Raw genomic sequence first — 23,641 nt, forward strand, 5'->3', positions numbered from 1 at the left:
CACGCTTTATATTGCAAGAATAAGTATAGAACCATAACTTTTTATCCTTCTCAAATAGAAAAAACAACAACACACCAAACCAAACATTTTAGCACACAAATCATTTTGAATAATCTTGTGAATTGTGGTGTTAAAATTTAAGTCCTTTAAAAGTTTCAATCTCAGGCACATCAAAATCTCACTTGCATGCCTTATCCTTTGCAAATTTTGTCACTGATTCCCTCAGGTCAAGTGCTGGTGTCTGGGCATGTTTCACTGATATAGTTACCAAGTCAGCTACAGTAGTCTATTTTGCGACAAAGCTTATGAAAGTTCTAAAAAAATTGAGTTTTGAGAACCTACATTCACCACTTGACACTGACACCAGGAGTTTTTGTTGTAGCATGAAGAGAATTACTTGTGGCAGCATGGACTTTGGAAGTCTTTGAGCTATTACTATAAGCACAGATCCTCAGCATCAATATATTTTGTTTCTATTGTGCATCAATTATTTTTTTTTTCAAATTCTTGCATACCTTCAGTAGTCTTAATTATATACTGTATGTATCATTCAGAAAGTCAAACAGGGAATTATATTGTTGTAGCTCTTGGAATCTCTCTTCAACAGATTGCATGGCCATGTCTAAGATAGCATAGTGGAAACCTCCTTTGAATTTTTGCTTTGGAATAATAATAATAATAATTTATTATTTGTACCCCACCCATCTGGCTGGGTTTCCCCAGCCACTCTGGGCAGCTTCCAACAAAAATTAAAAATACATTAAAATGTCACACATTAAAAACTTCCCTAAACAGGGCTGCCTTCAGATGTCTTCTAAATGTCAGGTAGTTGTTTATCTCTTTGACATCTGAGGGGAGGGCATTCCACAGGGCAGGCGCCACTACTGAGAAGGCCCTCTGCCTGGTCCCCTGTAACTTCACTTTTCGCAGTGAGAGAACCACCAAGGCCCTCGGTGCTGGACCTCAGTGTCCGAGCAGAATGATCGGGTAGGAGATGCTCCTTCAGGTGTACTGGACCGAGGCCGTTTAGTGCTTTAAATCTTTTGGAATCTTGTGGTGCCTTATACTCAAACAGCCATTTCTTTTTCCTCCTTCTAACTTGCTCTTTCTCAAAGTTTGGTAGTATTTTTTAGCTCCTTGGCCATCTTAGTAGCATCTATCAAAACTTGCTGAAAACCCTCATCATACCTGTAGCCCACAAGGTAACTATTGATCATTTGCAATTGGCTTGTTGTTGCTGTTTAGCCATTTAGTCGTGTCCAACTCTTCGTAACCCCATGGACCAGAGCACACCAGGCACTCCTGTCTTCCACTGCATCCCGCAGTTTGGTCAAACTCATGCTGGTAGCTTCGAGAACACTGTCCATCTCATCCACTGTCGTCCCCTTCTCCTTGTGCCCTCCATCTTTCCCAACATCAGGGTCTTTTCCAGGGAGTCTTCTCTTCTCATGAGGTGGCCAAAGTATTGGAGCCTCAGCTTCAGGATCTGTCCTTCCAGTGAGCTTAAGAATGGATAGGTTTGATCTTCTTGCAGTCCATGGGACTCTCAAGAGTCTCCTCCAGCACCATAATTCAAAAGCATCAATTATTTGGCGATCAGCCTTCTTTATGGTCCAGCTCTCACTTTCATACATCACTACTGGGAAAACCATAGCTTCAGCTTGGCTTGTAAAGGTAAAGGTAAAGGTACCCCTGCCCGTACGGGCCAGTCTTGACAGACTCTGGGGTTGTGCGCCCATCTCACTCAAGAGGCCAGGGGCCAGCGCTGTCCGGAGACACTTCCGGGTCACGTGGCCAGCGTGACATCGCTGCTCTGGCGAGCCAGAGCCGCACACGGAAACGCCGTTTACCTTCCCGCTGGTAAGCGGTCCCTATTTATCTACTAGCACGCGGAGGTGCTTTCGAACTGCTAGGTTGGCAGGCGCTGGGACCGAGCAGCGGGAGCGCACCCCGCCGCAGGGATTCGAACCGCCGACCTTTCAATCGGCAAGTCGATTGGCTTGTAGCTGAATTTAAATCAGCTTCCTTATTTTGTAGTAGCTTGCTTGTTAAGATTGACTTTGAAAATGATGCTGTACCATGGAACAAAGGATGCCACAAACTTGAACTTACAAATTGCATAGCTCAATAGGAAAATGAATACATTTTCTAAATAAGGTAAAGATGTGGCTGTAATATTTAAAATTAAGTGCTTTTTCACTTTGTGTGTGGGTCTGAGATATCTATATATCTATATCTATGTAGAAATACAGCTAGTCTTTCAGATGCTAAAAGTCATGAGAGAGAGAGTTGGCAGTGCGATCCAAAACTCAGTGAGCCCAGATAATATTAGCAAGCCTCGATTTCAGCCAATTACCAGTTGTTGTTTTTCCAAGTGCCTATGATGTCTAAGAAAATGTTACAAGTTCTTTCTGAGCAACTGTGTTCAAAAATAGTTTGCATATACTGTAAAGTGCTGAGCTATGTGAAATAGTCCATCTGTCAAGTTTAATTTCCCCCACTTTAGGTCAGATCTTGGCTAGAGCTCTAAATAGACAGTTTCCCAACATTATGTACTATAGATCTCTACAGTTGACTCTCCTTTGAGTCACAAATAAATGCCGACTGCTGTGACAAGTGTGCCACCCACTTTGCAGACAAGAATCACTCATAGGCAGCATGGCTCTAGGTCCACAAATTTGGTGATGGAGTCTGCTCTCAGGATATAGAGCAGTAGCGGCTAGGGGTCTGGTGGGCGGCCAGAGCTTGTTGGTGGACTTCAGTTCCCATCAGCCCCAGCCATTATGACCAATGGTCAGAGATGATGGGAGTTGAAGTCCAGCAACATCCAGAGCGCCACAGGTTCCCCACCTCTGGCATACAGCCTCATCTGTCCCATTATGCATTACCTGAATAATGTGTGCTAACAGTGTCTTATGCATTTGGTGAGGATTGTCCCCAAGTCAGTATCCCATACCCTCCAACATTTCTCCAAATAGGGACATCCTATTCAATAATAATAATAATAATAATAATAATAATAATAATAATAATATTTATACCCCACCCATGTGACTGAGTTGCCCCAACCACTCTGGGTGGCTTCCAACATATATAAAAACAGAAAGAAATATTACACATTTTAAAAACTTTGCCATGCAGGGCTGCCTTGAATGTCTTTTGAAGGTTGAATTGTTACATATCTCCTTGGCTCACATAAATCCATACCCTCCAACATTTCTCCAGTGAAAATTGGGACATCCTAAGGAAAAGCAGGGCACTCCGGGAGCAAATCAGAAACTGGGACGGCGTCTCTAAATCAGGGACATCCCTGGAAAATAGATACACTTGGGGGTGGGGTTCTGCCACAGCTGCCGCCACCACCACTCCGGACAAGTGCTGGCTCATCCTCTTCCCTGAGCTCAGCAACAGCAGTGCTGGTGGGAGAAAGAGCCAGATTCCAGGATGAAATCAGAAGCTGGAGTGGCTTTTGTAATTTTGGGACTGTCCCTGGGAAATCGAGACACTTGGTGGGTATGAAAGCGCTGAAAGACAGGCTTGAGGTCTAGTACTGCTTATGACATACATATGCTCGCAGAGAGAAGCAAAAGTGTGGTGTAGTGGTTAAGAGCTGTGGGCTCGTAATCTGGTGAACTGGGTTTGTTTCCCTGCTCCTCCACATGCAGCTGCTGGGTGACCTTGAGCCAGTCACACTTCTCTGAAGTCCCTCAGCCCCACTCACCTCACAGTGTTTGTTGTGGGGGAGGAAGGGAAAGGAGATTGTTAGCCATTTTGAGACTCCTTAGGGTAGTAATAAAGCGGGATATCAAATCCAAACTCTTCTTCTACTTCTCCTCTGAACCACTACAGAGCATTGTTACTACGCTATGGCAATTAATCAAACACAAATGCATGCGAATTACAGATATTTATGGCAATGGAGCCCTTCAGCCGGGGTGGCCCATAATCTGGACTGTGCGACCTCCATCATGAATTACATGGTCTGCTGGCCTGGAAATTTAAGGCACTTGTCCTAATAGGTTTATGCCCTCATCACTGATGCCACCATGAGTTTCCCAGTCTTCTGTGAAATTTTAATTGCTCGAAAGCATTTCAGGGGACACTTCAAGATCCATCAGTGGCATAAAAGAGGGAGACCACCCGGTGGAGAGTTCTGAACGCGGTGAACAGAATGTCCTCCCCCGAAGGGATTCCGTATTCTAAGGCAGCAATCCGGGCGATTGTTGATGCGTTCCTCTGTGAGGGTGACAGAGGAATGGAGGTTTTTAGAACTCTGTGAAAGACAGCCCTTATCCTCTATCTGTATAAGGGAAATGCCGTTTCGAGGGAAGGGAAAGGAGTGTGACATCTCCGAAAAGCTGCAGAAGTTCTGGAAAAAAAGTGAGACGGAATTTGTATTTCTGTTGCTGTGTACTCACCTTACATATCTTGTAAGCCTTACTATTCTTGCCATATTGATCAGTCCTCTGGGTGGGGGGGTGTGTGGAATCATTAAGATAGCACTTCTTTTTCGATTAATATTTGCAAAATGCCAACTCCGTCTCTTTGCAACATGTAAAAACATGTCCTCCTGTTAGGTTAAGCAGTATTATGGTAAAATAAACCCCTGGTTTGGCCAAAGTCTAGCAGTTGACCCACCATATTGTGTTGATCCTGTTTGCTGGATCCTGTTCTGTTTGTGCCCCTGCCTCGTGGGCCAGAATTTTTGAAACCAAACGTTGGTAATTCTGTGGTAATTCTGTACCCGACTCTTTTTGTCCTATCCTCATAAACAGAAGCAAGAAACAAGCTTTCTCCTTCATAAGAATTTGGTGCAAAGGAAAAAAATCCTTATCTTCCGTTTTGTTTGGTTTTTATCTTGTGTGGGACATCTGTGGATATGTTCAAATGTTCTGCGAATTTGTCAGCGCAAACTTTTCAGAATACAGATAAACCAATTTGCCCCTGCTGCAATCTTTTAATCTAGGAAAGAAGCTACATAAACTGCGCCGGGCTCTTGCAATGATGATTTATCCTGAGAATTTTACTCACTCCATTAGCTCCCCATCAGGTAAGCAACATAAAGATCACTTATATGATTAAGGTTGGCATTGGAGGCCCCACTGTCAAACAAACCTGTAGGAAAAGACTTTTAAATTGTGGTATCCTGTTTGCAGAATACTTTATCATCAGGCAACAGAGGCTATGTACATAGTGTAGATTCAAATCATAGTTGCCTCCAAAGAATCCACCCACAGAGCTACAATTCCCAGCACCTTTAAGAAACTGCAGTTCCCAGAATTCTTGAAAGGGGTGCTTTAAATACTTGGTGAGTGTACACAGCCTGAGTTGCTTTTTGATGCAGCTTTGAAAACCTTTTAAAATTTTATTTCCCAAGCCTTTTCTCATTCTGATGAAAGCTGTCTGCTGAATTTACTGTTCGTTTATTTTATCTGCTCTCCTGCATTTGCAATGTTTATATTTTTTACTGCATGCTTTTCATTATTATGTCTTTGAATTTGCAAGGTGACAAAAAAACTTTTCTAAAGCTAAGAGGCAGTGTAAAAACTATTTTTTTTAAGTAGTTCCAATGGGCTTCAATTACAAAGAGGGTAGATTTTGGTTGGGCATTAGGAGGAACCTCTAGCCAGTAAGAACAGTTCAATATTGAAGTTAATGACTAAGAGGAGTGGTGGGCTGCAAATTCATCTATTGAGGATGCTTGTAGCTCTAGAGTTTCTACTCAGAGCTGAGAATTAGATGGAAATACGGTAGCCTACAAGGCTCCGTCCAACAATGTGATTATGTGAAATTCAGAGTTTTGTCCTCCTTCCTGGTGAGTTAGCAGATGCAAACAGGGTCACTATGGTGTATCTTTAGCCACACTATTGCCAGATAACTATTGCTGCAATCCTAAAGTCACTTGCTAGGCCATGTGGAGAATATAGCATGCTGGATCAGACAAAAGTCAATTTGTCCCAGTATTTTGCTTCCATCAGCAGACAACACATGCCTTATGAAAAATCAGAAGCAAGTTATGGTTTAAAGAAAACAGTCTTATCCTTTTGTCTGTCCCCTGTGTTTGGTAGAAGGGCAGGATTTCTGAATACAGACGTCCTCCATTATTTTGCCTAATCCCCGCCTCCCTGCCATGTAAGCTTTTGGACATCATCACTATAACTTGTGGTTATGAGTTCCACAAGGTAATAGAATAAGTTTGCCTTTAGGATGGGGAAGCCTTTGAAACTGAGGTGTTGCTGACATCAGACACCCATGTGGTTTCAAGCCAAAAATGAATAAAAATAAATGCATGTGTTGCATTCTAAACTGAACAAAAGACTTAAAAGAAGATTCAGTGGATGCACAATATGGAGGTATATCAATCAAAAAGTCACAGATCCTTAGCACGACAGGTACTGATTGCAGTGTAAACAGAACATCAGATGCCAGGACAGAAGTTCTAGCATTATAATCAGGAAAGTGAATGCAATCATCTCCGTATCTGATGCCCCTCAAGAGATCATTTACACTTCTTAGGAGTTTTCTGGAAGGAACGACTGGCTTAACAGCTGTAGGATCTCCACAAAGAGAAGAGAAAAAGTAGCCAAGTCTGGTGGATGGAAAGATTCACCTCTCCTGACTTGAGGGGATTTTTTAAAGCAAATGTGGTTCTATGGCCCTCTGGTGGCATTTTATAAGCTACAACATGCTGTAATAAAATTTAAATACGCTGGTGGGCAAAGGGTCAGCCGTACTGACTGAATATCACTTCCACAATGCACATATTTATTTATGACAATATTTGGGGGCATGGTCCATCCGAGGAAGCTCGCAACATAATAAACAATGAATACAAGCAATCTGAAAGTTCTCAAAATTGGCCAAAGATTGCCTTGAGAGTTTTGCAGGAGGGATTCAAATGCCTAGCGAAATATTAGGGTTTATGTAGTTAAATATTAGGGTTTATGCAGTTAAAGTGCACACTAAATAGGCATGTGGAAGGGCCCCAAGAAAGAGCTATTGCACCCATGTCCTGCTCCTCATATGAGAAACAAGACAGCAGACTAGGCAGGCCCTTGGCCTGATCCAGTAGGGCTCAAACGCTCTTTGCAATAAGCCCCACTGGATTCAATTGGGCTGAAGTCCCAGGCAAGGTGTGCATAGGGTTGCAGCCTTCATATCTGCTGGATCCAATTGGACAAGCAATCATAAAGAAACTAATTTGCATGTACAGCCTGATTGGTTGGCACTGCTCTCTCCTTCAGTGCTTGCCGGGCTGAAGAAACAATGGGAACTCCCATCACTTGCAACCCTGGTGGTTTCTCCCCATGACCCGTCTTAGACAGTGGCAAAACGCCACCATCTTTCCTGAATTCATCCTCATTCACCCTGGGGATGAAGTTTTGAAACCATGGCAGTGGAAGCCTCTTCCTGAGATCCAATGTAGTCCTCCTCTAATGGGAAATGCCCAAAATGTTAACATAGGAAGCTGTCAGCGTGAAGAATAAGCCCAATGGAATAATCCAGTCTTCCCCCTCCAAGTCCAAAGTAGTTGTTGCTCTGGGAAAAAACGGTAATAGGGTCGCCTTCTGGTGAGTCTGGGTAAACACGGGGGGGTGGGGGAATACAGCTCATTCTATCGGGACAACAGTGCTTTATTTAAGAACAGGGTTAGCCACTAGTTTTCCCAAAAGGCTGCTTTGAGGATGGGTGAGTATACAGAGCTTTGGATCATGGCCACTCCCACCTCACAATGGGTGTTTGTATCCCAGAAATTCTAATGCTCACATCTGTTTGTCGCTGGATCGACTTGGATGGTATGTATCAGTTTCTTTAAGCTTATATTCTGCCCTTCCTCTGAAGAGCTCAGCACAACATACATTTTACTCATTTCACAACTTACTGCATAAAAAATTATATACCTCTTGATTTTAAAATTAAAATAAAACACAGGGCTTTCCCCCTCTTTTTTAATCATGTCAACCTGGTAAAATAACCTGAGATATAGTGCAGGCTCAAGGTCACCTAGTGAGCTTCATTTGAGTGGGCATATAGCTGCTCCATCACAACACAGACTGCTCATCTTTAACATTTGGAGGGAAGGAAGCTATAGCAGACTGTGGGTGCCAGAAAGCAAACCCTCCAAAGGTCCCTATTTTCCAGGGACAGTGCTGGATTTACAGAAGCTGTCCCGGTTTCTGATTTGATTCCAGAATGTCCCACCTTTCCTTAAGGTGTTTCTATTTTCATCAGAAACATGTTGGAGGGTATGGAGTTATTGTGACCCCCGAGCCAAGGAGATAAGTAACTATACAACCTTTAGAAGACATCTGAGGCAGCTCTGTAGTTTTTAAAGGTTTAATGTTTTATTATGTTTCTATAGGTGTCAGAAGCTGCACAGAGTGGCTGTGGCAACCTAGTCAAATGGGCAGGGTGTAATTAATAAAAGTATTATTGTTGTTGTTTTAAAAATTTAGAGACAGTGTGAGTGCTTTCAAGCCTCATGATCAATGGAAAAGTTTCCCAGTATGGAAAGGCATAGCCTGTTTTTTATTGATTTACTTGCTGCACTTATATTCTACCTTCCTTCTGAAAGTGGTCTGCTGGGCTCTCACCCCCCCTACACACACATAAACATTACATCCTCACAACACCCCTGTGAGGTAGGTCAGCCTGAATGATAGTTACAGGTCCAGGGCCACCCGCTAAGTTTCATGGTTGAATGGGGACTTGAACCCAAGTTTCCCATCTTCTGCTTCCACTGGCAGCAACCCAGCAACGGAGCTATTTGTGGCCGTTAATTGGGCCATGATTGCCCCCGACACAATTGCTTTCTGTTCTCTGCACTTCCAGTGACCACGGAACGCATCATGTCTTCTACGAAGCCAGAACCGTCTGCTACGTCTTCAGAGACCTCAGACGAAAGTCTCGAGGATGAGGTAGTTGTGTATTCAAGCTCGTTTGCATACCATAGGTGGTATCTAAAAAAAACAGTTTTTAGCTATGCGATGTAACTTTCCCAACCTTTCCCCCAACTCTCCAAAGCAGGAAATTAGATGGCACAGCTTAAAGTTGTATTAGAACAAGTGTTTAGATGAATACTCCCCACTTTGTTCTTTTCTTCTTCCAGTTTTTTTTTTTGCTGGGCTACACTCCTTTTTGCTATCTTATTCTCTCCTCTGATTACCCATCTCTCCAGGTTTTGCAATGCCATCTCAATCCCCCAAAGCTGCAAAAATAAAGGTGTTATTTTGTTTTTGAAAGAACCTCATACAAAATGCATGTTTAAAGGGAGAATGCACCAAAAAAAATGTGTGTTTTACAAGCAAAGTAAGTACAAAATGTGTGATAGTTTACATGTGGGTTTTGGGGGGCATTCTTCTGGAAAGACGTGATGGAATGGCCCTATGATGGAGCATCAGGAAAAGTGACTGGTCCGTCCATCCCTCACTTGCAACGGAATCAAAGAACCACAGTATGAAAGGCAGGGCACTGGGAGAATCTCAGCAGATCTCAGAGCATAAACTTGATCTAAACTAGTGTATTTTAAGTTGTTTTGTCTTTGTTTTAAATGCTATTGTTTTTTGGAAGTCACTTTGAGTTTCACTTTTGAAAAGCAAGTGACTAATAAATATAATAAATGTTTAAAATAAAATTATAAAGTCCACCCAAACACGGAGGGTTGCTAACTTCAGGTTATAGTTACAAATCGTGGCCTCTGCTTCTTTTGTGGTATGCTATTGTTTATTGGTACTGCCGTAGTGTGGACCTGTTGTTTTGTTTGAACTGTGCTCTGAATGGTTTTTATTTATGTATTTATTGTGCAACTGATGGTTTAAATAACAAAGGTCTGGCTTTGGCTTCCATGTCAGAATGTCTTGAAGAGAGTTGGCAGCCTCCCCTTGGTGTGCTCTGTCTGCGACTTGGTTTCTTCAAACTACACCTCCATCAAGAGAAAAAGCTCCTACCTTCAGACAGTGTGTGGCGGGGCAGAGAAAGGCATGAAGACCATCACTGGAGCTGCCATCAACAAGGCACAGCCACTTCTGACTACATTTGAACCTCAGAGTGAGTAAAACTGAGGCAGAGGGCTGCATTTTTGGGTGCACGCTAAAAGCAACAAGCTAGAATTAGCCAAAGAGATGGCAATGAGTATTTATTGACAAGCTAGCTCACAATCTCTGAAATACAGTATACTCGGAGTCCTGTAGTGATTTCATGCTCTTTATTGCAGCTTGTAAAACAGTGACTGAATTGCCCGCCAAACCTCAGGCTTTTATATACATTATTTACACAATGAGTCCCGTCTGATTGGCTGATTCTGCTTCCCTCCAGGAGCCTGATTGGTCCTTTCCTGCAGGCCAATCAGTTGTTGCTGTTAAGTTGTGGGTTGACATAGCAGACGACACAGCGATTTCTCCAAGTAGCTCTTTATTTTGTAAGCTGGAATAGAACTGACTGCAAACAGCTCAGCCGGCCTGCTTTTATAGGCAGCCGGCTGTCAACATTGTAGCAACAACGGCCCAGAGTTCCCGCCTAAAATAACTGACGTGGACCTGAGTGAAAACTATCTACAGACCTGAGTGAAAACTATATACAGTATCCCCCTGCTGGCCCAGGGTGAAACTTCACTACATAACACCCCTCCCCACCGAGATAAGGCGTTAGTTACAATCGTAATGGTTTCCTTATATACAGCACTACGCGTAATGGTTCAATTAGGCACAAAAGCATATCGGTTACATTTCCCATACTTAGACCAACAGTGATACATGTCCAACAACATAGTCCTTTAAATAAGTTGGGCGCTTGGGAACTCTGCCAGACCGCCGAGGACTGGTAGCCAAGTCCGGAGGGCCACACAGTTCTTGCTGAGGCTGTGGTGCGACCCTAGGTGGCATTGGAACCAACTCCCCTGGATCCGCTGCTGTGGGTGGAGCCTCCGCAAGTGGAGTGGTTTGGTTCAGCTCCACGCTGGCAGTTTGCGAGGGAGGCGTAGGTGGGGCCTCGCCATCTGTACGTGTCTCTTCTGGAGCCGCAAGCGCAGTTGGGGGCACCTCGGTAGTGTCCAAGTCCCCAACCCTGCGCCTAAGCTGGTCTATGTGCCGTCGCCACAAGCGTCCGTCTTCAAGTGCCACCTGGTACGAGCGAGGTCCAGTGACTCCCACTACTGTGGCTGGCACCCAAGGAATGTCCCCCACATAGTTCTGGGCAAAGACCTGGTTTCCTGGGACAAATGACCGTGGCGCGTTGGCACAGCCTGGGGGTTCAGCCACGGCAAAGTCCGGGTGTAGCCGGTCGAGCGGTGACCTGACGCGGCGGCCCATAAGCAGTTCAGCAGGACTCCTCCCTGTGGCCGCATGAGGGGTGATGTGTTGCACGAACAAGTATTCGGCGACCCGCTCATGCCAGTCTCCCCGGTCCAGGCGCGCCAGTGCCTCTTTTGCCGAGCGCACCATTCTTTCCGCTTCCTGTTTCTGGATGGATGAAAGGGTGCCGTTAGGGCATGGCGGATGCCCAGTCCCAAAAGATACCGCTCAAACGTGCCTGACGTGAACTGCGGTCCATTGTCAGAGACAAGGACATCAGGACACCCATGCGTTGCAAACAGGCCTCGCAGCACCCGGATGACAGCTTCGGTAGTGGTGGAGGGCATCAGGGCGACCTCCAGCCATTTGGAATAGGCGTCCACCACTACCATAAAGGTCCGGCCGTGAAAGGGGCCAGCCAGGTCGATGTGCACCCTCGACCAGGGTGTCTTTGGCGTCTCCCAGGTGTGTCCCTTAGCTGCCGGTGGTGCAGGCCTCGACTCTTGGCACGCTTGACAGGCGGACACCCAGGCAGTGATGGCATTGTCCATATTAGGCCACCAGACGTAACACCGAGCCAATGCCTTCATTTTGACAATTCCCGGGTGGCCAACGTGCAGAGCCTCCAGGACGCGCTGACGGAGTCCCTGGGGAATCACGACGCGGTCTCCCCACAGCAGACAGCCGCGATGAGCTGAGAGTTCATGTTGTCTGGTTGCAAAGGGCTGGAACTCCGATGCAAAAGGCCCTTGTGGCCACCCCCTCCACACCCAGTTGAGCACCCGGCTGATGGTGCGATCCTGGGCAGACGCGGAGGCCACAGTGGCAGCCGATTCAGGCGCTGCCGGAAGATCCTCAATCAGAAGGAGCGATGAAGCTGGAGCCGGGTCTTCCACAAATGCTGGAAGAGGGCAACGGCTGAGGGCATCGGCATGGCCCATCGATTTCCCCGGGCGATGGATGAGCCGGTAGTGGTAGGCAGCCAGGAAAACAGTCCATCGCAGCATGCGTGGCAAGAGGACCGGTGGAGTTGGATGATCACCGGCGAGGAGGCCCAGGAGTGGCTTGTGGTCAGTGATGAGGTCAAAAGTCCTGCCATAGAGGTATTCATGGAACCTCTTCACTCCAGCCACAAGTGCCAGTGCCTCCTTGTCGAGCTGGCTGTAATTCCGTTCCGTCGGAGATAGCGTCCTGGAAAAGTAGGCGAGCGGTGCTTCTCTTCCGTCTGGAAAACGGTGACTAAGGACAGCACCGATGCCAAAAGGTGAGGCGTCGCAGGCAAGGACCAGCGGCCTGGATTCACTGTACTGTACCAGCACACTGTCTGATGAAAGGAGAGCCTTGACCGCGTTGAAGGCCGCCGTCTCCCGATGACCCCAGGCCCAAGGCGTCTTAGTGCTAAGGAGTCGGTGAAGAGGCTCAGCCACTGTGGCTTTGTGGGGCAGGAACATGTTATAAAAGTTCAGCAGCCCCAGGAACGCCTGCAACTCCGTCTTGTTCTTTGGGGTGGGGGCCTGCTGGATAGCGTGGATCTTGGATGTGGTCGGGTGAAGGCCGGAGGCATCGATAAGATAGCCCAGGAACTCTACCTGTGGAACGGCGATCTGGCACTTCTCCCTCTTTACCTTGAGCCCGGCCTCTTGGAACCTGGTCAGCACGGCACGGAGGCGCTCGAACAGCTGCTGGTGTGAGTCTGCAGACACCAAGACGTCATCAAAATATGGTACCACGCCCGGAAGCCCTTGCAGGAGACGCTCCATAAGGCTTTGGAAAATGCCAGGAGCCACACTCACCCCGAACTGCAACCGGCGGCAATGGAATGCCCCCCGGTGGGTGACGATCGTCTGGGCTTCAGCAGTGGCATCATCGACTGGCAGTTGTTGATAGGCTTGGGCAAGGTCCAGCTTAGCGAAGACCTTACCCTCACCCAGGGAATGCAGCAGGTGTTGGACAACAGGAACCGGATAAGCGTGCTGCTGAAGTGCCTTGTTGATCGTGCACTTGTAGTCAGCGCAGATTCTCACCGACCCATCTGGCTTGACAGGCGTGACAATGGGGGTTTCCCACTTGGCGTAGTCAACCGGCTCCAAAACTCCTTGGGCGATCAGTTTGTCCAGTTGTTCGTCCACCTTAGCCTTGAGAGTAAAGGGAACCCGGCGTGGCTTTAGCTTGATGGGGGCGACTTGTGGATCAAGGCTAAAGGAGATGGGCGTACCTGTATATTGCCCCAAGGTGCCGTCAAAAACCTCGGCAAAGTCTTTGACCAGACCCTCAGTCTCTGCGTTAGAGATGCAGTTGATGCCGGTGACTTCCAGGCCGAGGGCATCAAACCAGTCTAGCCCTAGGAGGCTTGGCCGCTGACCTTCGACCACCACCAACCGGAGCAGGCCCGAAAAATTCTTGAAGGCGATCCGGAACCGGCCAACGCCTACCACGGGAATGCCGTTTCCCTGGTAGTCTCTCAGGTGTACGTGGTGAGAGTCGAGTTGCCTTTTGGACACTCTGGGTACCAGTCTTTTGATGGTGCTCCATGACACGATGGACAGGGCAGACCCGGTGTCGATCTCCATGTCACATGGAGCTCCTTCAATGAGCACCGTGATGTTCAGCTTGCGTCGTGTAGGCGAGTCAGTTTGGCCAATCGTGGTTCCAGACGGGCAGCGGCAGTTGGTGAGAGCGAAACAACTTTCCTTGGCAGACTGGAGTGAAGACTTGGACTTGCGAGTCGATGAAGGGGGGGTGTCAGACGGAGCCGATCGGCAGACCTTAGCGATGTGGCCCCTTCTGGAACACTTCCTACAGATGGCGTCTCTGAATCGACACTTGGCACGGGAATGGTTGCCTCCGCAGCCGGCACATTCCGGTTGGCCCTTGGACTTCTGTTGGAACTTCCTGCGCTCCCGCTTTGTCTGGTGCACGTCATCCTCTTCACTGGAGGATGCCTCATCACTGCTGGCCTCTTCATGATGCACCGGAACTGGCTCCCTAGCAAGACGCGGGCTGCTGGACTTGCGGATCTCCTGGGCGGAGCGTTCAGCAGCTTCTGAGGCCACAGCCTCCTCAATGGCTTTCTGTAGCGTGAGGTCTGGCTTGGCGAGGAGACGCCGTTGCAGATGGATGTCCCAGACCCCGCAGACGATTCGATCCATCAGGGCATTGTCTAAGTCTCGGAACTCACAGTGCATTGCAGCCTGTCGCAGGGCGGTGGTGTAGTTGTTGATTGACTCCCCCTCTGCCTGGTTCCGGTGGTAGAACGCATGGCGGGCAGCAATCTTGGACGGCTTTGGTGCGTAGTGGTTGCGGAGCTTCTCTTGGATCGTGTCCCATGGTGTTGCCTGGACTGCTTCAGGCGCAACCAATGCTCGGGCCGTCTCAAACACCTCAGGCCCACAGAGGCTGAGGAATAGGCCCCGCTTCCGATCCTTTGATACTGCTGTCAGCTCGTTGGCTTGGAGGTAGCAGTCGAACCGAGCGAGGTAGGAGTCCCATGATTCAGAGGCTGGCGCAAACGGCGGTAGAGGCACAAGTGAAGCCATGATTCCGATGCCGGCGTGAAGGGCGATGGATGGAACACAGTGCTCTTAGCCAGAACAGTCAGCTCTGAATTGGTTCTGTCCAGTGATTTCGCTCAGTGATTTCGCTCTGTGATTCAGCTCAGTGATTCAGCTCAGTTCAGAGGCTGGCCGCATCTGGCTGCGCTCTGATGTCCATCGATCCCATCCTCGTCGCCAGTGTTAGGTTGTGGGTTGACATAGCAGACGGCACAGCGATTTCTCCAAGTAGCTCTTTATTTTGTAAGCTGGAATAGGTCTGACTGCAAACAGCTCAGCCGGCCTGCTTTTATAGGCAGCCGGCTGTCAACATTGTAGCAACAACGGCCCAGAGTTCCCGCCTAAAATAACTGACGTGGACCTGAGTGAAAACTATCTACAGACCTGAGTGAAAACTATATACAGTATCCCCCTGCTAGCCCAGGGTGAAACTTCACTACATAACAGTTGCATTCCGGGATCCTACTTGCGTATTGTTCTAGGATCCAAGCTTAGTACAGTCATATCTCGGGTTGAAGTAGCTTCAGGATGAATATTTTCGGGTTGCGCTCCACGGCAACCCAGAAGTAACGGAGTGCGTTACTTCTGGGTTTTGCTGCTTGTACATGCGCAGATGTTCAAAATGACACCACGCGCATGCGCGGAAGCGGCGAAACGCGACCCACACACGTGCAGACGTGCAGTCGCGTGTTACGTTCGCTTCAGGATGCGAACAGGGCTCCGGAATGGATCCCGTTTGCATCCAGAGGTACCACTGTACATAACAATTGTCCTCAAATTGCCATGCTATCAACACACACAACAATCTATTCAAGAGTCTCTGCATTTAGGAGTCCTTCCTACCTTGGAAATGAGGTCTAGCACAGTGCAGGAACTTTCTGGAACCCTGTGGATCAGTAAACGGATTCTAGTCAGTGGTGAAGCGTGACTCCAACACGCCAGGGGTGGGTACCCGCCAATGCAAGGGTGCAGGGCAAGCGACAGAACAAAGGCATCGGACAACCAACCCCCACCGCCGCTGGAGCAACCCCAGCCCCGAGCGGAGGCTGTTGTGCCCTTCTGCCACCCCCTCCCCAGATCTGAGCCTTGCAAGGCTGCTCAGTGTGGGGACATGGCGTAAACTAAAGTCACCTGGCTCCGTTGCTTTGCTTGCATTTTGAAAGACACTCGCTGCTGCAGGGCGCCTGTTTGCGCGTGTTGTGTTTTCCTGCAAAAGGTTCCGCTTTCAAGTTCGCCTCTGCCCCACATGCCAGTGGGATGGAGTCAGGATTTGCCCCCCCTCCCCACGACTCCCCAAACTGGTGCCAGCCCCCCCAATTCAGGATGGTAGTGCCAGGAGGCGGGCGCGCAGCACGCTCAGAGTTGAGCGCCGGCACCAGGGAAGCGGCGTGCCCACCTCCCAGCTGGTTGGCCATTTTGTCACCCCCCCCCCCATTGATGACACCCGGGGTGGCCCGCACCCCCCTTCCAGTGCCACTGATTTTAGTAAGTCCCTGTTCTACTTTGCTCAGAGGTCCACCAAGAAAAAAACAGGAGAATCTGCTGCTGAATTTGGTTGTTACAGACAGAAATCCAAAACTGACCAGCCAAATAATCACACCAGTGGTGGAAAAAGTAAAGGTTTGTTCAGACGGCGGTAAGAAATTACAGGGGAATCAAGTTCAAAATCCTGTACAAAAGTTGTGTTGGGTAATTTCTTCCAGGTTAGAAATGCGGTCAAGGTTTTCCTGATTTCCTTTATGAACATAGGCCTGCCCTCAGTATCTTGGCTATTTAACTGTGTGCTGTTAGATTAATTGATTTCTTGCTGTTGTTATTGTTGCAATCTTTGAGGTATGTGAGATTCCGGGGGTTCCAGGCACTGACTCGGGGTTCATGTTTCCTTTGAAATGAGGGACAGTGGAGACTGTGCCTTTAAAGAGCAGGTTTTCATGGGGAAAGCTCTGGAGCAAAAAAAAAAAAAAAAGGACTTTAAAGGCTTTAAAGTGTGGACCATGCCTGGAAAGCGCGAAGGAAAGTGGTTAAGCCCATAGAAAAATAAAACGGACATTGGAAAAATGAGGGACTGAGAGAAAGAACAATTGATAGATTTTCACCCTACCAGTATTTCGTAACCATTGCCAAAGTTCCTTGTGTGATTTCTTTGTGTAATATTTTTGTTACAAGTGAGTCTAAGCTCAGTTGTTTTAGTGAGACTGAAAGGGACTCATACCAGTAATCATAACAAAAAGTGACTTCCTCTCTGTGTCTCTCTCCTTAGTTGCAACAGCAAACAGGTACGCCTGTCGGGGCTTAGATACAGTGGAAGAGAAGATGCCAATCCTTCAACAGACAGCTGATCAGGTAAGCAGTTGTCTGCCTCCCAGAAGATTGCAAACATTTATTTAGGTCATTTCGAATAAGTCTCTGGGCACTTTGCAACGTCTTAAAAACATCACAAATAGAGGTGAAGGATGCCACAAATGACCCACAGTTCAAAGCAGCCCAAAACCAAGAGAAAAGATGGTCCTCTTGGAACACAGAGGGCAGATACATTGGACAAAAGATATTGGTCATAATATAGATAGGGAAGCATGGGAACGACTGTGGAATACAGACATAAAATTTACAGCATGTTATTGGTCTAACAGAAAATGATATGAAAATGATATATCAATGGTACCTAACACCGAGTAAATTGGCAAAAATGTATAAATCCAAATCAAGTAAGTCTTGGAAATGTAAAGAGAAAGAAGGTTCTTTATATCGTATGTGTAAGGTCTTGTAGTAAGGTTAAAGCTTACTGGAAAATGATATATAATGAATTGAAAAAGATGTTTAACATAACGTTTGTAAAAACCAACAACCCAGAAGCTTTCCTTTTGGGAATTATAGGGACAGAACTACCCAAACTGTCTAGAAATTTATTCATGTATGCTACTACAGCAGCAAGAATGTCATTTATCAAAAAATGGAAAGAAGTCCCAGAAAAAGAAGAATGGATAAAAAAAGCTTAAGGAATATGCAGAAATGGTGAAGCCTAGCAGAAAAATAAGAAACCAAGATAACAAACTTTGTGTAAAAGAATGTAAATAGTCTATTTAATATTTACAAATAAACTGTAAACAGATAAGAACATTGGCAGGATTATTGTAATAACCTGCAGTTTTATAAGCATACATGTATCTAAAGTAGATGAATAATGAGCAAATTAAGTTAATTTGGATATGCAAAGAATATTAAAAATAAATTTAAGGAACTGCAGAAAGAGGGGAAGGAAGCCAAGTTTTGAAATGTTAAAATGATCATAAAATTATTGAAATGTATAAAATTGAAAATCATAAATAATTTTTAAATTAAATAAAAAAAACCCCCACAGACTCAGGTCGCATCCCATGCACCATAAATTTAGAGCACGTGTCTTCCTTGCAAAGAAGCCAGGGCACTGCAGTTTGCCCCTCACAGAGCTACAATTCACAGTACCCAAGACAAAAGCTAGTTTCCAATAGTCCCACCAGGATCTGTCTTCTGACTCTTGCAGGTTGTCTCTGGTACGAAGGAGATGATGTCTTCTAAAGTCACATGTGCAAAGAGCGCCATGACCCGCAGGCTATCGGGGATGGTTGACATGACCAGAGATGCTGTCAAGGGTAGCGTGAGGACCACAACGTCCATGGTGACTGGGAGTATGAGCCTGTTGATGGGGACGAGAGTTGGCCAGATGGCCAGGACCAGTGTGGACACCATGCTGGGCAGGTCCCATGCATTTATAGATCACTATCTCCTGGTTGCAGATGAAGATATGAGTAAGGGCTCCTTAGAGTGTTTTCCCCCTACCTGTACAGTACAGAATGGTTTTTTTATCTTAATGATATGTGCAGACAAAGTACCAAGATTTAGACCTGGGGTGGGAGAACCCTTTCAGTTCAAGTGCCACATTCCTTTCTGGGCAAATTCTGGTGGTCACATGCCCAGTGGGGGGGCCAGGTACAGAGGCAAAGTACCCCTTTGGACAGTAGACTAGTTCCTACACATACCCAGCTTTTTTTCAGCCAGAGCGCAGTTTCGGCATCTCTCAGGTGGGCACCATTCTGGCTCCCGCTTCTTTCCTTTATGTACTTCCGCGAAGCCCCAAACAAACATTTCAAGTCAAAACAGAAACTGGCCAGTGTATGCCAGTCTATTCTCTTTTTTAGATCTATGACTCTGTAGTTTTTTTAGCAGTGAATGCTGCTGTTGTCAAACCAACAGCTGTTCAGGGCTGCCCCAGATTGCCTGGCAACTTACAATTTCATGGTGAGTTCTGGCACCATTTTTTCTTATGAAAAGCACTGCACATACCCCTCTCTATACAGGGAAGCCAGAGGCAATACAAGACCTCAAGGACGCATTCTGCACAGGCAAACAAGGCCAGTGAGGGGTGTGGCTTGGGGAGAGGATGTGTGGCCTGAGGAGAGGACTGGAGGGCCTTATTTATTCCCCAAGCCTGAGATTCCATGCTTCTGATTTAGACAAATCATTAATGTCTAAGGCTGGGTCAGCCCCATGAGCATCTTTCCGTGACTTTATGCTCCTCTAGTGTTGGATTTTTTTGAAAAAAACACACACAAATGTGTATACATGCTCCATTAACTGTGAAGCATCTACCACTTAGATGTGCCTAACCACTCACGAGGGGGGTCAGCGTCTGTGAAAATATTAGGCCCTAGACGAAATGACCCCTCCTCAGCTCACTGTCCTATCTGTAGGTAGCAAAATGGGAAGAGAGATTTCAGAAATTTTGCAAAGGGGCAGGCAATGTGGTGAAATGAGGGGCATATTGGAGGGGGGCAGCCTTCCCAAAGTCATCTTGAAAGATAAGTGATAAAATAGCATAATTCCCAGGACATCTCTGCAGGTGTGGGGAGGGAATGGCAGCCAGACTAACTGGCAGGTCCTAGAGATTTTCTGGGGAGTGGTGACTGGGGAAAGTAAGGCATTTCACCCTCTTTCACCCCCCCTCCCACCACACGTTTTCAGCTGCAATAGGAAAAACACACATGACTGGGTGGCATTTTACTCAGAGTAGACCCACAGAAATCAATGGACCCACCGTGGTTGCATGAAAAGCTTTAAAGAATGGCTCCACCATTGGGGCGCAAAATGTGATTACAATTTAACTTATAAAATGGTGCCCAAGAATGCCAACATGGTTAATCCTCTCCTGGCCATGGATCCCAACACCTCGCAAAAATGACTGGGTCCACCTCGAACACGGGGCTGCTGCAATCTCCAGCTGCAACCTTCTGTCTCCCTTTATGATCACACAGTGATGTTTCTTTCGTTTCAGATGAGACTCGGACATGTTCTAAATGTGGATTGGGGGATTCTGGGGAGGAAGCGCAGGCGCAGATCAGGTGCGAAGGGTACATGGTCTGCTTGCTTTCCTTGCTGAACAAATTCCAACACTATGCTTCGATGCAGTCTCAGCGCCGCATCAGCCACACGTGCCAGAGCCTCCAAAAGGTCACGGAAAACTGCTATGCGGTAAGAGCACTCTTTCCCCCTTCCTATGTCGCTCTGGGCTGGGAGGAAACAATCACATCTCCTTTGAAAACAAAAAGTTTCAGTGAGGCTGAAATATTTCTTAGATTAGCCCCAAGGATGGTGTATGTGAGAGAGAGGGCGGGGGAAGGGGAGGCAACTGTGTCATCAGGGTCAAATTCTACACCAGAACTTTCCAAACTTTTCATATTCCTGACACACTTTTTAGAGATGCATCTTTTAGTAACACAGTAATTCAGTTTACTAGCAAACCAGAGGTTAAACTAAAGGAAGGTAAAAGGTAAAGGACACCTGGACAGTTAAGTCCAGTCAAAGGCAACTATGGCGTTGTGGCGTTGATCTCGCTTTTGGGTCGAGGGAGCTGGCGTTTGTCCACAGACAACTTTCCAGGTCATGTGGCCAGCAGGACTAAACCACTTCTGGCACAACAGAACACTGTGACGGAAAACAGAGTGCACGGAAACACCATTTACCTTCCCGCTGCAGTGGTACCTATTTATCTACTTGCACTGGTGTGCTTTCAAACTGCTATGTTGTCAGGAGCTGAGACAGAGCAACAGGTGCTCACCCTGTTGGGTGGACTCGAACTGCCGACCTTCTGATCAGCAAGCCCAAGAGGCTCAGTGGTTTAGACCACAGCACCACCCATGTCCAGAGGTTAAACTAACCCCTTTCTAGCCCTGGGAAGAGCATGGGGAGCGTTCACACAACACACCTACACACTGCAACCGACACAGTAATGTTTTGAAAGCTCTAGTTTATACATACACACACTGCAGAATGAGAAGTACATTGCCATGTAAAGAGAGAGAGGAGAGCATAAGACCATTGAGTCCACAAACTAAAATAAATGCATGGGAAAGGGAATTTATGCTCCAAATTTAAACAGCACTAAATGCAAGCTGTCAAAACAAAATAAAAAAATTCCTTCCAGTAGCACCTTAAAGACCAACTAAGTTAGTTCTTGGTATGAGCTTTTGTGTGCATGCACACTTCTTCAGATACACACGGCTACCTATCTGTAAATGCAAGCTGTGTTCGGGAAGGGTGACCAGGATACTAACAGTGCACTCCTGATTTCCCCACTGCAAGTGTGCACCTTGCACTTGGCACTGTTCGGATTCAGTGGATTTCCAGGTGGATCTGACCCAGTCTGGCTTGCGTTTGGCACCCAAAATGCACATGCTGGCCAGCTCCTGGGTGCGTCCTCAGCATGATCCACAGAGTTCAGCAAGTTCACAGCACAAAGTCCACAGCACAAAGTTAAGTGTGACCACCTCCCTGTAAGCTGATCCACAGTAAAAAAAAGCATTAAGAGCAGGGGCTAGTGGAAAAGTTGGCAACTTCATCCTTGCATTACGTCACATCCGCCGTGTCAAGATCTCTCTTTATGCGTGGTGAGGCCATAGCTCAGTAGCAGGAGAAATGCTTTGCATGCAGAAGGTTGCAGGTTTGAGTCCTGGCATCTTGAGTAAGGCTAGCAAAGACTCCTGCCTGAAACTCCGGAGAGCCAGTGCCAGCTATTACCTGTGGTTTTTTTTAAAATTACATTTATATAACACCTTTTTTCAAGGTGGTCACATGGGTCTTCCTTTTCCCGTTTTATCCTCACAACAACCCTGCCAGGTAGGTTGACTGGCCCAAGGTCACCCAGTGAGCTTCGTGACTGAGTGGGGAATAATAGGTCTTTCTTCAACACTCTAGAATTGTGGAGTCTTAGAGCTGGAAGGGACCCCAAGGGTCATCTAGTCCAACCCAGACCTTTGATCATCTCGGTTGCCCTCCTCTGCACACGTTCCAGCTTGTCAATATCTTTCTTAAATTGTGGTGCCTGGAATTGGACACAATACTCCCTCCAGCTGCAGTCTAATCCAGCCTTTCTCCACCTTGGGTTCCCAGATGTTGCGCAACAATTCCCATCATCCCTGATGCAGCACTGGTCCTGCCAGCTAGGGCTGATGGGAGTTGTAGTCCAACAACCCAAGGTTGAGAGAGGCTGCTCTAAGTACTCCAACACACTAGGTGGTCATGACTTGTAATAAGTCATCTCCCTATGTTGTTGTTGTTGTTTTTTAATATATATATATTCCCCAATGGATGTCTGCATTTCAGGAATGGAAGGCTTGGCTGGCTGCCTTGTACTATACGGTCACACTCCCGCTGAGGACCATCTACCTGATCGTCCTCTTCAGTGTGGAAGAATTATCCTCCCAGTTTCACGAGAATGTCCCCCAGGCCTCGTATGCCCTCGAAGAACTCAAGATGGCCCTCTCCACCCTAGAATGCCTGCAGGATCTCTGCCGAAGAATCTTCACCCGAGTGTGGGAGAGAATGTCTGAGGAGGAGAACCTGAACGCGCTTTTGAACTACGTGTCGCAGTCCCTGCCCTTTTGCTTCTTCACAAACAGCTGCAGATGCAAGACCTGCCCTGGCGGCAGCATAAGGGCCCTCAAGATTGCGCGGAGCGGGCAAGCGTCTCGAGGCACCTTTTCTGGGCAGCAGGAATCCAGAACCAGCTTCCTGGCAGCAGCAACCCCAACCACCTGAGCCCTCTGGGTCTTGTTCACCTGTAGAAGGCAGAGGAGGAAAGTGTGCAATGTGGACTTGAGGGCATTTTTAAAGGGCTTGGTTCTTAGATTAAATCCTAGGCACAACAGCAGCCTGGCAGTAAATGAGTGAATTAGACCTTAGTGTGCATGTGTGTTGTTCTCGTGTCTCGGAAAGCCAAGGAAACTCACTCTCTCTCTCCAGGCTGAGGGAAGATGAAGGGAATCCAAACAGAAGTCTTTGTTCTAGGATCCCCAAAGACCCAGTTACGTTGTCAAACTAAAAATATGCAGTATGCATGTCCCAGTCCACCTCCTTCCCAAGTCATGGGATAGCTCAGTGAGAGGGCTCATGCTTAGCATTATACGGGCTGCAGCGTATCCTGTAGGAAAGATTTCTCTATCAGGCAGCTGTCCAACATTCCTTTAAGGGTGGGGAGCTGCTTCAGAACATCCTTTTCTGTCAAAGATGGGGAACTTCCAGAGGTTAGCTGCAGCTCCCATCACTCTGGACTGTTGGCTGAGGCTGTCGGGAGTCCAAAAACATCGGGAAGACCACAAGTTCCCCAGCCTCGTCTTATACTATTTTGGTAACACCTGAAGATTGGGGGCCACATGGCGAGGACTCTGCACTGTCACTTTTTCCTATAACCCTGTAGTCCCAGTTCCTGGGAAGGGTGGCATGAGCACCCTCAAAAGTGGGACAGGGAAGCTATGACCTTCTCAAGGTTGT

General features: G+C 47.1%; 2 protein-coding genes across 6 annotated transcripts in view; one reads left to right on the plus strand and one right to left on the minus strand.

The window, feature by feature from the left end:
• Positions 1-23,641, minus strand: part of LOC310826186 (tigger transposable element-derived protein 1-like) — a 1,677,490-nt gene that overhangs the window by 35,327 nt on the left and 1,618,522 nt on the right. The window lies entirely within an intron of this gene.
• LOC310826077 (perilipin-3-like) lies at positions 4,125-23,047 on the plus strand. Of its 5 annotated transcripts, none has more exons than XR_014555628.1 (8): positions 4,125-4,380; positions 4,967-5,050; positions 8,833-8,918; positions 9,852-10,047; positions 17,100-17,182; positions 18,360-18,624; positions 20,148-21,266; positions 21,395-23,047. XR_014555628.1 is itself a non-coding variant. In XM_083700622.1 (8 exons), the coding sequence occupies exons 1-8, from the start codon at positions 4,227-4,229 to the stop codon at positions 22,907-22,909; spliced, it is 1,500 nt and encodes a 499-aa protein (XP_083556748.1). In that variant the 5' UTR covers positions 4,158-4,226; the 3' UTR covers positions 22,910-23,047. The 5 variants fall into 5 exon arrangements, 4 of the variants coding, with proteins under 4 accessions (XP_083556748.1, XP_083556750.1, XP_083556751.1 ...); XM_083700622.1 differs by having other exon boundaries at positions 4,158-4,380; positions 20,148-20,344; positions 22,475-23,047; XM_083700624.1 differs by having other exon boundaries at positions 4,163-4,430; positions 20,148-20,344; positions 22,475-23,047.

The sequence above is a fragment of the Podarcis gaigeae genome (genome assembly GCF_964106915.1).
Source record: "Podarcis gaigeae genome assembly, chromosome: 10".
In the NCBI taxonomy this organism is placed as follows: domain Eukaryota; kingdom Metazoa; phylum Chordata; class Lepidosauria; order Squamata; family Lacertidae; genus Podarcis; species Podarcis gaigeae.